Source organism: Ursus arctos, unplaced genomic scaffold, assembly GCF_023065955.2.
Source record: "Ursus arctos isolate Adak ecotype North America unplaced genomic scaffold, UrsArc2.0 scaffold_4, whole genome shotgun sequence".
Lineage (NCBI taxonomy): Eukaryota > Metazoa > Chordata > Mammalia > Carnivora > Ursidae > Ursus > Ursus arctos.
Window position 1 is genome coordinate 51,388,953 of NW_026623056.1, and position 13,352 is coordinate 51,402,304.

General features: G+C 37.7%; 1 protein-coding gene across 1 annotated transcript; it reads right to left on the reverse strand.

The window, feature by feature from the left end:
• Nucleotides 1-9,702: 9,702 nt before the first annotated feature.
• Nucleotides 9,703-10,677, reverse strand: LOC113256269 (olfactory receptor 5H2-like). The gene has a single exon (XM_026500026.2). It carries the CDS (start codon nt 10,630-10,632, stop codon nt 9,703-9,705), a length of 930 nt encoding a protein of 309 aa, XP_026355811.1. The 5' UTR covers nt 10,633-10,677.
• Between the last annotated feature and the right edge of the window lie 2,675 nt (nt 10,678-13,352).

Below are 13,352 nucleotides of genomic sequence, written 5' to 3' on the forward strand. Positions count from 1 at the left end.
GTACAAAGGTGTAGGCAGCTGTGCAAGCTGCTCTACTACTTGGGTCACATGATCTACCAAAACCAATTGTGGTTGAAGTAATAGTGAGAGATAAGGGTGCTTTTTGGAGACTTAGGCAGGTCTCTGTAGGTAAATCACAGCACAGGCCCTTAGGTTTAGAGCTAAGCCATGCTATCACTGCAGATAATTACTCTCCATTTGAAAAACACCTATTGGTTTGCTCCTAAGCCTTAAGAGGGATTGCACACTTAACCATGGGCCACCAAGTTCCCATGAGAGCAGAGTTGCCTTTTGTGAATTGGGTGTTGTATTACCCACCAAACCATAAATTAGGACTTCATAGCCACGGCATCATCAAATGACATGGTACATCTACGATGTAATCTCAGAAGGCCTTGAAGGTACCAGTAAGTTACATGAGGAAGTGGTTCAAATGTTCATGTTCCCCAGGCCTGTTAGATGGACTTCTCTATTCTAGCCATACTTATGGCTTCACAGAAGCTTCTCTATAATCAGTAGACAGAGAGAGAGAGATGAACTGGGCCAGGGTTACTGATAGTTCAGCAGGATATGCAGACACCAGTTGAATGTGGACAACTGCAACACTGTTGAGAGTATCTGGGACATTCCTGAAGGACAGTGGTGAAAGAAAATCCTCCCAGTGGGCAGAAGTTTGAGCATTTACCTAATTGTTCATTTACCTGCTAGGAGTGAGAGCTACATATGTGGTTAGATAATGATTCAAGGACTTTGAGAAATGGTTTGGCTGAATGGTCAGGGACATTGAAGGATTAAGACTGGAAAATGATGGCAAGGATATGTGTGGATGAAGAGTGTGGAAAGCTCCCTCTAAATGGATAAAAATATAAATGTATTTCTGTCTCATATATACGTTCACCAAAAGGAGACCTGTGCAGTGAAAGATTGTAATCAAGTGGATAGGATGACCCACTCAATGGATACCAGTCAACATATTTCTCGTGCCATCTCTCTAATCACCAATAGTTGTCATGAAAAGGGGGACTATCGTGACAGGAATGGAGGTTATGCCTGGTCTCTGCAATATGGAATTCTATTTACTGTGGCCAACCCAGCTATGGCCATTGCTGAGTGCTGTCTGCCAGCAGCATAGATCAACACTGAGTCGCTTCACTGGGGTCATCAGCCACCTACCTCATGGCAGGTTGATTATATTGGCCCAATTATAATAACGGAAGGGATGTATGTGTTTTTACTGGGATGCATACTTACTCGATATAGATTTCCACTCCTGTTTGCAATGCTTCTGCCAACACTCTGTGGACTTACAGCATTCTTTATCCACTCTCATAGTATTCCACTTGCATTGCTTCTAATCAAGCAACTCATTCCATAGTAAATCAAGTGTGGCAATGGCCCCATGATATTAGAATTCACTTACCTTACATTTTCCCAACCATCCTGATAAAAATAGTTTGCTAGAACAATGGAATCATCTTTTGAAACAGTTATTACACCATCTAGATGGCATTACCAGCAGGGCTTGGCAAGGTTCTCCAAAAAGCTGTATATTTACTGAATCAGTGTCCAATACACAGTACTGTTTCTCTACAGCTAGTATTCATGAGTCTAGGAATCAAGTAGTTAACACAGAAGTGGTACCACTCACTATTACTTCTAATGATGAACCAGCATGACTTTTGCTTTCTGTTCCCCTTGCTTTTGTGCTCTGCTGTTCAAATTGTCTTACAGACAGAAGAGGAAACGCTTCCACCAACACACATACAATGATTCTGTTGAGCAGGAAGTTAAGAATGGCAGTAGGCCACTTTGTGCTCTTTCTTCCTCTGAATCATCATGCACAGAAGGGAGTTACTCTGCTGGCTAGTGAGATACCAAGGAGAAATTGGACTATGCCACAATGGAGATGAGAACAAGTATGTCTGAAATTCATATCACTTAGGGTGTCTTTTAGTAGTGCCATTCCCTATAATTAAGGTCAGTGGAAAGCTCCAACAAACCCACTGAAGCAGGATTCCTATTGTCCTGACACTTAAGGAATGAAAGTAAAGAAGAATGACCAGGTAGAGAAAAACTGACCAGCTGAGGTGCGTGCTGAGGAAAAAGGGAATGTAGAATGAGTCACGGAAGAGATAATTGTGAACATTAGCTATGAGCACAGGAGTAGTTATAGAAATAAGAACTGTAATTGCCAGGAGTATTTACTACTCAGTTTGGTAAGAATATATTTGTCTGTGTTTGTGTGTGTATATCTCTGTGTGTGTGTACAGGACCATATGTTTTTATATATATAAATATAAATTGCAAATATATTCATTTTCTTTCCATTCATGTTCTCTTAACAGGTAACACAATGTATTGAATTTATTGCATCGAAATTATAGTTAATTTGGCATCATAGTATTTCAGTTACCAGTATCATGGAGAAGAGTACACATCACTCAAACACTTCACCCCCTCTACTGGGGAAAGTGTTAGTGCATTTTCAGTTTTACACAGCTTTTGGTTGTATCATATTAGGTGGAATTGTGACCTAGCTATTGTCTTTATTTGGAATTAAGTACGGATGAAGGAATTGTGGATGGGTGACAAGCTGACAGTGAGTGGACCTAAGATCATTCATTGTATAAACCAAGTCGACTAGTCTACAGGATGTCCAAATATCTGGTTAAATATTATTTCTGGTTGTATTTGTGAGGCGTATCCAATAGAGATGAGTATTACATCATTGAACTGGTAAAGTAAATTTTCCACTCTGATGCTGGTGGGCATTATTTAATCCATTAAAGAGCTGAATGGAATAAAAGGCAGGGGAAGGTTGAATTCACTCTGCCTGACTGGTTCATTTGTGAAATTGATGTCCTTCATCCTCGTTCAGGCCTTCAGACCTGATGGATGGAATTTACACCTTCCATCAACTCTCCCATTCTCAGGTAGAGAATTCTCTTCTCTTAGAAATACACCACCATCTTTCCTGAGTCTCTACCTTGCAGACAGCAAGTCATGGGATTTGTCATCCTCTATAATCATGTGAGCCAATATCATATAATAAATATCTTCAGAGATATAGATATAGGTATAGGCACAGCTATAGATATAGATAGATATATCATACTGGTTCTGATTCTGACTGGTTATCATTATTGTTAATCATGTTTTCAAGAAAAGTAATAAAACCATCCATAATACTTCATCCTTTGTTTTTATCCTTTTTTTTTTTTTTTTTTTTTTTTTTAGTTCTTCATCCCTTGGAGCAGGTGCCCTACTGAAATCTGCATCCAGCTACCTAAACAGGAAAGAAAGTATGAAACTGACAGTGGAAATATTTAGAATACTTGCATAGTACTGTGTAAGTAGGGAATAGGGGATGTGTAAAAAATACATTTTAACATATCTTGATTTTAAATTTTTTCTTCACTGTTTATTTAAAAGAGCAATTATCAAGAATGAAACTCGACTGTTCTCTACACCATACACAAAGATAAACTCTAAATGGATGAAAGACCTCAATGTGAGACAGGAATTCATCAAAATCGTAGAAGAGAACATAGGCAGCAACCTTTTACATACCAGACAGCAACTTCTTTCATGACATGTCTCCAAAGACAAGGGAAACAAAAGCAAAAATGAACTTTTGGGATTTCATCAAGATGAAAAGCTTCTGCACAGCAAAGGAAACACTCAACAAAACAGAGGCAGCCCACAGAATGGGATAGGATATTTGCAAATGACATGTCAGATAAAGGGCTGGTATCCAAGATCTATAAAGAACTTCTCAAACTCGACACCCAAAAAACAAATAATCCAGTCAGGAAATGGGCAGAAGACATGAACAGACAGTTCTCCAAGGAAGACATACAAATGGCTAACAGACACATGAAAAAATGTTCAGCATCATTAGCCATCAGGGAAATTCAAATCAAAACCATATTGAGATACCAACATACACCAATTAAAATGACAAAAATTAACAAGGCAGGAAACAACAAATGTTGGCAAGGATGTGCAGAAAAGGGAACCCTCTTACACTGTTGGTGGGAATGCAAGTTGGTACAGCCAGTTTGGAAAACAGTGTGGAGCTCCCTGAAAAAGTTAAAAATTGAGCTACCCTATGATCCAGCAATTGCATTACTGGGTATTTACCCCAAAGATACAGACGTAGTAAAGAGAAGGGCCATATGCACCCCAATGTTCATAGTAGCATTGTCCACAATAGCTAAATTGTGGAAGGAGCCGAGATGCCCCTCAACAGACAAATGGATAAAAATATGGTCCATATATAAAATGGAATACTACTCAGCCATCAGAAAGAACGATTACACAACATTTGCAGCAACATGGTCAGGACTGGAGGAGATTATGTTAAGTGAAATAAGCCAAGCAGAGAAAGACAATTATCATAGGGTTTCACTCACTTATGGAACATAAGAAATAGGAGGAAGATCAGTAGGAGAAGGAAGGAAAGAAGAGGAGGTAAACAAGGGGGAATGAACCATGAGAGACTATGGACTCTGGGAAACAAACTGAGGGCTTCAGAGGGGAGGGGGTGGGGGATTGGGATAGGCCTGTGATGGGTATTAAGGAGGGCACATATTGCATGATGCACTGGGTGTTATACACAAATAATCATGGAACACTACAACAAAAACTAAGGATATACTGTATGGTGACTAACATAACATAATAAAACATTATTTTAAAAAAAAATTATCAGCAAAATACTAGCAAACTGAACCCAACACTACATTAACAAAGTCATTCATCATGATCAAGTGGGATTTATTCCTGGTTTGGGAGAATGGTTCAATTTTTGCAAATCAATCAATGTGATACATCACATCTGTAAGAGGATAAGAATCATATGATCATTTCAATAGACACAGAAAAAGAATTTGACAAAATACTACATCCATTCATGATAAAAACACCTAACAAAGGAGGTTTAGAGGGAACATGCCACTACAAAGTAAACACCATCTACGAAAAGCCCACAGCTAACATCATCCTCAATGAGGAAAAACTGAAGCTTTTCCTCCATGGTCAGGAACAAAACAAGAATGTCCACTTTCACCACTTCTATTCAGTATAGTACTGGAAGTCCTATCCACAGCAATCAGACAACAAAAAGAAATAAAAGTATCTAAATCAGTGACAAGGAAGTAAAACTTTCACTATTTGCAGATGACATGGTACTCTATATAGAAAACCCAAAAGAGACTCCACCAAAAAACTGCTAGAACTGATCACTTGGTTCAGTAAAGTTGTAGGATACAAAATCAAGTATTGCAATGTACTTCCCTCTTAAGACTGCTTTGCTACATCCCAAAAGTTTTGAACTGTCTTGTTATCTTTTCATTTGCTTCCATATGTATTTTTTTTATTTCTTCTTTAATTTCCTGGTTACCCCATTCATTCTTTAGTAGGATGTTCTTTAACTTCCATATACTTGTTGTCTTTCCTATTATTTTTCTTGTGTTTGAATTCAAGTTTCATAGAATTAGAGTCTAAAAATATGCATAGTATGCTCTCAATCTTTTTGTACTTGTTGAAGGCTGATCTGTGACCTAATGTATGATGTATTCTGTGGAATGTTCCATGTGAACTCAAAAAGATGTGTATTCTGCTGCTTTAGGATGAAAGGTTCTGAATATATCTGCTAAGTCTATCTGGTTCAATATATCAATCAAAGCCTTTGTTTCCTTGTTGACTTTCTGCTTAGAAAAGTCTCAAATACAAAACCTAACCTTACACCTAAAGGAGCTAGAAAAGGAGAAGACAATAAAACCTATAGCCAGCAGAAGAAGGGAAATTATAAAGATTAGAGCAGAATAAATGATACAGAAACCAACAAATACAGAAACAAAAAAACGAACACATTAACCAAATGAAGAGCTGGTTCTTCAAAAGAATTAGTAAAATTGATAAATCCCTAGTGAGACATCAAAAAGAAAAGAAAAGGACAGATAAAATCATAAATGAAAGAGGAGAGATCAGAACCAACACAATAGAAATACAAACAATTATAAGAGAATACTATGAAAAATTATATGTCACAGAATGGCCAGCCTGGGTGGCACGTGGGTGGCTCAGTCAGTTAAAAAGCAGACTTTGGCTCAGGTCATGATCTTAGGGTCCTGAGATTGAGTTCCATGTCAGGCTCTATGCTCAGCGAAAAGTCTGGTTCTCCTTCTCCTTCTGCCCCTCTCCCTACTCATTCTCTCTCTCTCTCTCTCAAATAAATAAAATCTTAAAAAACAAACAAACAAACAAACAATGGGGCAACCTGGAAGAAATGTACAAGTTCCTAGAAACCTACAAACTATCAAAACTGAAAAGGGAAGAAATAGAAAATTTGAACAACTCCTTAACCAGCAAAGAAATTGAATCAGTAGTCAAAAACCAAACTCAAACAAAAGATCTGGGCCAGGTGATTCCCAGGGGAATTTTACAAGACATTTAAAGAAGAGTTTATACCTATTCTTCTCAAATGGACTAGATGGGTGATGGGTATTAAAGAAGGCTCTCTGATGAGCACTGGATGTTGTATGTAAGTTTCAAATCACTGAATTCTACTCCAGAAATCAATATTGTACTGTATGTTAACTAACTAAAATTTAAATTAAAAAAATATTAATGAAGGAACTTGAAGACACAAATTCAGGGAAAGATGTTCGATGCTCATGGATTGGAAGGACAAATGTTAAATTGTCTATACTACCAGGGTGCCTGGGTGGCTCAGTCAGTTGGGCATTTGCCTTCAGCTCAGTTCATAATCCTGGAGTCCCAGGATCAAGCCCTGCATTGGGCTCCCTTCTCAGCGAGAACTCTGCTTCCCCCCCTGCCACTCCCCTAACTCGTGCTTGCTTGCTCTCTCTAGCTCTCTCTCTCTCCCTCTCTTGCAAAAATATAAAATCTTTTTTTAAAAAAAGCCCTGTACTACCCAAAGCACTCTACACTTTTCATGCAATACCTATCAAAATACCAACAGCATTATTCACAAAACTAGAACAAACAACTCTAAAATTTGTATGGAAACACAAAAGACCCAAGATAGAAAAAGCAATCTTGAAAAAGAAAAGCAAAGCTAGAGACATCACAATTCCAGACTTCAAGTTATATTACAAAGCTGTAGTGATCAAAACAGCATGGTACTGGAATAAAAATACACACATAGGAAATCCAGAAATGAAATCCAGAATAGAAAAATCCAGAAATAAAACTAGAATTATATGATTAATCATTCTTCAACAAAGGAGTCAAGAATGTGCAAAGGGAAAAAAGTCTTTTCAACAAATAGTGTTGGGAAACTGGACAGCAACGTGCAAAAGAATGAAATTGTATCTTTTTCTTATACCATACACAAAAACAAATTCAAAATGGATTAAAGATTTAAATATGAGACCTGAAACCATAAAAATCCTAGAAGAGAACACAAGCAGAAATTTTTTTTTACATTAACTGTAGCAACTTTCTTCTAGATAGGTCCCCTGAGGCAAGGGAAACAAAAACAAGATTAAACTACAGAGCCTTTATCAAAATAGAAAGTTTCTACACAGCAAAGGAAATAATCAATATAACTAAAAGGAGCCTACAGAATGGGAGAAGATATTTGCAAATGACACATCCATTATAGAGTTTGTCTCCAAAATATATAAAGAACTTTTATAGCTCAACACCCAAAAAAGAAATAATCCCATTGAAAAATGCACAGAAGACGTGAACAGCCATCTTTCAAAAAAAGACATACAGATAGCCAACAGACACATGAAAAGGCTCTCATCACCAATCATCAGCGAAATGCAAATCAAAACCACAATGAGATATGACCTCACACCTATTAGAATGGCTAAAATAAAAAACACAAACAACAGGTGTTGGTGAATACGTGGAGAAAAAGGAACCCTCTTACACTGTTGGAGGGGGGTGCAAACTGGTGCAGTACTGTGGAAAAGAGTATGGAGGGATCTCAAAAAGTTAAAAATATAACTACCATATGATCCAGCAAGTGCACTACTGGGTATTTACCCAAAGAATACAAAACACTAATTCAAAGGGATACAGGCACACCTATGTTCATAGGGGCATTATTTACAATAGCCAAGATATGGAAGCAGCCCAAGTGTCCACCAATCCATGAATGGATAAAGAAGTTGTGGCATATTTATACAATGGAATATTATTCAAACATCAAAAAATGAAATCTTGCCGTTTCAAGAACATGGATGGAGCTAGAGCGTATAATGCTAAGTGGAATATGTCAGAGAAAGACAAATACCATATGATTTCACTCATATGTGACATTTAAGAAACAAACCAAATAAGCAAAGAGGGGGAAAAGAGTGAGAGAGACAGACCAAGAAATAGACTGTTAACTACTGAGAACAAACTCATAGTTACCAGAGGAAGATGGTTGGGTGGGGGGTAGTATAAGTGATGGGGATTAAGGAATGTACTTAAGATGAGCATTGGGTGATTAATATAAAAATATTAAAAGAGTAAAAATAAATAAAAATAAAAAATAAAAAAGCTTATAAATGAAAACTCAGTATGATATATGGCCATTAGTGGCCTAAAAGAATAAACAAAATATGCAATGTTTCCAATGAGTGAGCATTTTTATCTTCTTCAATGTCATCTGGAAATGCATCAAAGAAGCTGGAACATTTAAAAATGACCTTGGAGATAGGACCCCATTTCAATTGTACACGAAGATAGGTACACCTGAGGAAGCATTCTGTGTGGAGAAACCATATGAACAACAACATATATCAAAAGTTGTCCAGAAAGCTTTCAGTGAGTTATTTGGGATAAAACACAGGGTCCCACAGAAGAATTGTGAGGAAAGAGACTTCAGAGTCAAATCAAGAGTTTATTGGGAAGTACCTCAAATACTGCCAGGGTCACAAATGCTGGGTAATATAGATAGATGATAGACAGATAGAGAGATGTATTTATGTAATCCATTCATATACATGAACATTAAATATATACATATGTATCTATACAATTCTAGATGTGTGTGCTATATATACACATAATCTGGTAGAGATGACAATCCTCAAAAAGTTATTCAAGAGGGATATTACTTAGGCTTCTGTTTATGAATAGTCTGACAGCAATGTTTGGGAAATAAAAGAATATCAACAGGATGTAGAAGTAACAAGACTATAACAAATGACAGGTGTGAGTAGTTTTAGTGTGTGACCCTTAACAGTATCAGTAGGGCTGTATATGGAACCAGTAGTGAGAGAGGAAGGGCAGGGGTAGACTGAAATTGGATGACTCATTATATTTTTTCCCTCTGTTCACTCAGACACAAACTTGACCCCACTGTGGAGTGAAATGTGATGTGAGCCTTCAGGCTGCACAACCAAATGGTTGTAAAAGACTCATTCACCAATTCTTTTCAGAGGATTTACACTATTACAATGCTTAATGCATTTAGGAAGCCACATTGAAAACATTAAAATACGTAAAATTTTTTCTTAAATATTTCAGTATGACATAAAAACTTGAATAAAATTCTATGTTTTTGAATAATACATATTTAAGATGGTTATTTGTATTCCCCCCTTTAGTCATTTGAACACTAAGGCAGTTATAACTGCCAAAACCTTTGAACACTAATCAACACATAGAGACATCAAATCTACACAATTTTGTGTTTTTCTAGTGGAAGAAGAACCGATGTTACTACGAGTACTAAGCATTTCTCTTTAATATTTTTCTCAGTGAATCTATGACTTTCTTATTTCTCAGGCTATAGATCATTGGGTTTAACACAGGAATTATAACAGTGTAAAATAGAGAGTCTATCATATCCTGACCAACTGCCTGTGCAGATCCAGGGCGCACATACATGAAGAGAAGTGGGCCATAGTATAATGACACAGATAAGAGATGGGCTCCACAGGTGGAGAAGGCTTTCCTTATGCCTTGTAGAGACTTCTTCTTTAAAATTGTAAAGAGAACCAGTGTGTAAGAGACAAGAACAGTCAAAATGGTAAATACTTGTATTGACCCAGCGAAAATAAATACCATCAGAAAATTAATAGAAGGGTCAGTACAAGAAATCTTAAATAATGGTATAATATCACAGTAAAAGTGATGAACTATGATGGAATTGCAGAAGGTTAATCTGAATAAAAAAGCATTATGGATTGTGGCATGAAGAAAGCCACCTAAAAATGACAAATGTATCAGCCGGATGCACAGGGTATTGGACATAATGACTGGATAAAGTAATGGTTTGCATATGGCCACATAACGATCATATGCCATTGTTGCCAGCAAAAAGCATTCCGTGGTTACACTAAGTGCAAGGGAAAAAAACTGTATCATGCACTCAGAGAGAGAGATCATCTTGCTCTTGGCAAAGAAGTTGACCAACATCTTGGGGGATACTGTGGACGATAACCAAGCATCCACAAATGCCAAACTCCCAAGGAATAAGTACATAGGAATGTGAAGCTGAGGGTCATTCCATATGAGAGCAATCAGACCAAGGTTCCCCACAACAGTGAGAAGATAGATAACCAAGAACACCAGGAACAGGGGGATTTGCCACTGTGGTTCATATGTGAGTCCTGTGAGAATCAATTCTGTCAACAATGTAGCATTTTCTTTTTCCATGTCCTCACTGGGTATTGCCTGAAATGAAAATAAACAAATGAAAACAAAAAGTTGTTCAATTTATAACATGAAGCATAGGGAGGAGAGTTGAGATAACATTATGCACCTCAGAAATACCCTCTCAATTTTCTGTCTTACTTCTGTAATAGATGGAATCTTTTGGGGGGGATTAGAAAAAATGCAATTACATAAATTTGTAAAAGGTGCCGCAATGAACAGAATTGAGAAAATGAAAGACATTGTACACAAAAGCGCTGAATTTATGGGGTAGAATTGAATATGAAAGGAAAATTTTGTGTCTAGAATATGGATGTAGGGTGAAGGGGAAAGAAACTTGAAGAGGCTGGGTAATAGAAAGAATTGAATAGCATGTGAAGGATCTTGGACATTGCTCATCAGGGAAAAAGCATGCGCTGAAAAAGGAGTTGCACTATAAGATTTTTTTAAATGAATATGTGGTATTGTAGAAAATAGGCTGCAGGGAGGTGAAGATGGGGTCATGAATGCTAGTCAGGAAGATGTGACTACTGTTCCACTGGTTCTCAAACCAGATTATACCCTGGAATTCTCTGAGGAACTTTTTGTGCAAAATATAAATTGTTTTACTTTAGAATTAGCTTTAGTGGGTCAACAATGAAATCTCATAATCTGCATTTTAAGCTTGCTGCCCACATGATTCAAATACATGTGACGTGGCTAGTCCATGGGTGAAATGACATTGGGATTGATGGGGAAGATGAAGAGAGAGATAGAAAAGAGTTCAGAATGTAAAGACACCACTTCTGTGACACACTGGAGGTGAAGGGGAGGTCAGTGAAGAATAGGGGAGACACTTGGACACTGGGTAGATTTTCATTTACCCAAAGAGAACAAAAACACTAATTTGAAAAGATACATGCGCCCCTATGTTTACTGAAGCCTTATTTAGAATGGCCAAGATATGGAAGCAACCTAGGTGTCCATCTATAGATAGATGAATAAGCAAAATGTGGTCTGTGTGTGTGTACACACACATGCACACACACACACACACACACACACTGGAATATTACTCAGCCATAGGAAAGGATATGATTATGCCATTTGACACAACAAGCTATTAAAGGCTACTACACTAAATGAAATAAGTCAGAATGAGAAAGAAAATATGATATAATTTCACTCATATGTGGTACCTAAAAAAATGAATAACAAAGACCAGAATCAGACCTATAAATACAGAGAACAACTTCTTTGCCAGAGGGGTGAAAGCTGGAGGCATGGGCAAAATGTGTGAGGGAGAGTGGGAGATATAGGCTTCCGGTTAAGGAATAAGTCACAAGAATAAAAGTCATAGAAAAGAATAATGTCAAGAATATCATACTAGAAATGTATGGTGACAGATAGTAGCTATACTTGGGGTGAACATAGCAGAAGGTATAAACTTGTCAGATCAGTATGCTGTACACCAGAAACAAATAAAACATTGAGTGCCAACTATACTCAAATATTTTAAAGATTCATTGAAATAAGGATGCCGTGCCAGGCAGTAGAGAGATTGTCCTTTGAACATCCAGGTGGTATATACTTTGTAGTTGGAGCTACTACAAATAATGACTTGGAAGTCATTGGGTTAGACTGAAGGCATACTTATATAGAACCTATCTAGTGGAGAATACACAAAGTGAAGGGAAGGGTGAGAAACTAATCTGGCAATATATTAATGTGGTTATGAAGGATATATGTCATTTTTGAATAGCCATTCCTCTTTCTACCACATAATCATGGACTAGGCAAAGTCTACCAACCACTGCAGGAGCCAAAAGAGCTACAACTGACTTTCCTATCCTCCTAACAACTAGAGTGAGGGGACTTGCAATGTAAGTTTGGCAACTGAAACCCAACCACACTGGATTTGGGATTTGGAGTGACGGAGAAAAAGGGACAAGGACAAAAGAGAATTTGAGTGGCTAAGGCAGCCAAAGCACAATATGAAGGTTCCAGCAAATGCACCCTGCACCCACACCAGTGACTCTGTCAGTGTGAACAGTGGCATTCCCACACAGCGGCAGTCATAGCAGCCCTCATGGAGTCAACGTTGGAATATAATTTCTGCTGTTCACAGACTGCCATGCTTGCTTCTGCTGCTGCCCATTTTTTCCCAACTGATCCCTTTAATCTCCCAGCATTTCTATGTTAGATTCCATTCCAAAAAATAATGTCTTTTTGAAAGTAACAGTTCTGACTGGCAGCAAATAAGAGACCAGGAAAGGATACTGAGCAGAATGATCAAGAAGAGAAGGACAACAGGACAGGTGAGTGTCATGAACACAAAGAAAGAAATATACCCAAGAAGGACAAAGAAGATGATGGCGCCAGTCACTAAAGTAAATGCTCCAGTAGGACAAGGGGTGAACAGGTATGATTGAGCATGGAAACTAAGAGACGGCTTTAGTGAGAACAATTTCTGGCGGCCAGAGAATAATGAGCAGTGAGTGGGTACCAAGTTGACCACAGTGAGCAGCAAGGTGACATTAACTACTCCAAGAATATGGATGACAGGTGTTATATGTCTATTGCAGGACAAATAGAGCATTTTTCCCTGATATTGTTTTAATAAAAGTTTTCAAAACAGACAAACAGAGAGGAACCCATGAAAAGGAGAAAGAAGACAGCAGAAGGAGAAGTTTGGGTGGTGAAGATCACAAGATACGTGAACAGAAATAGGCAGAGAATAATAG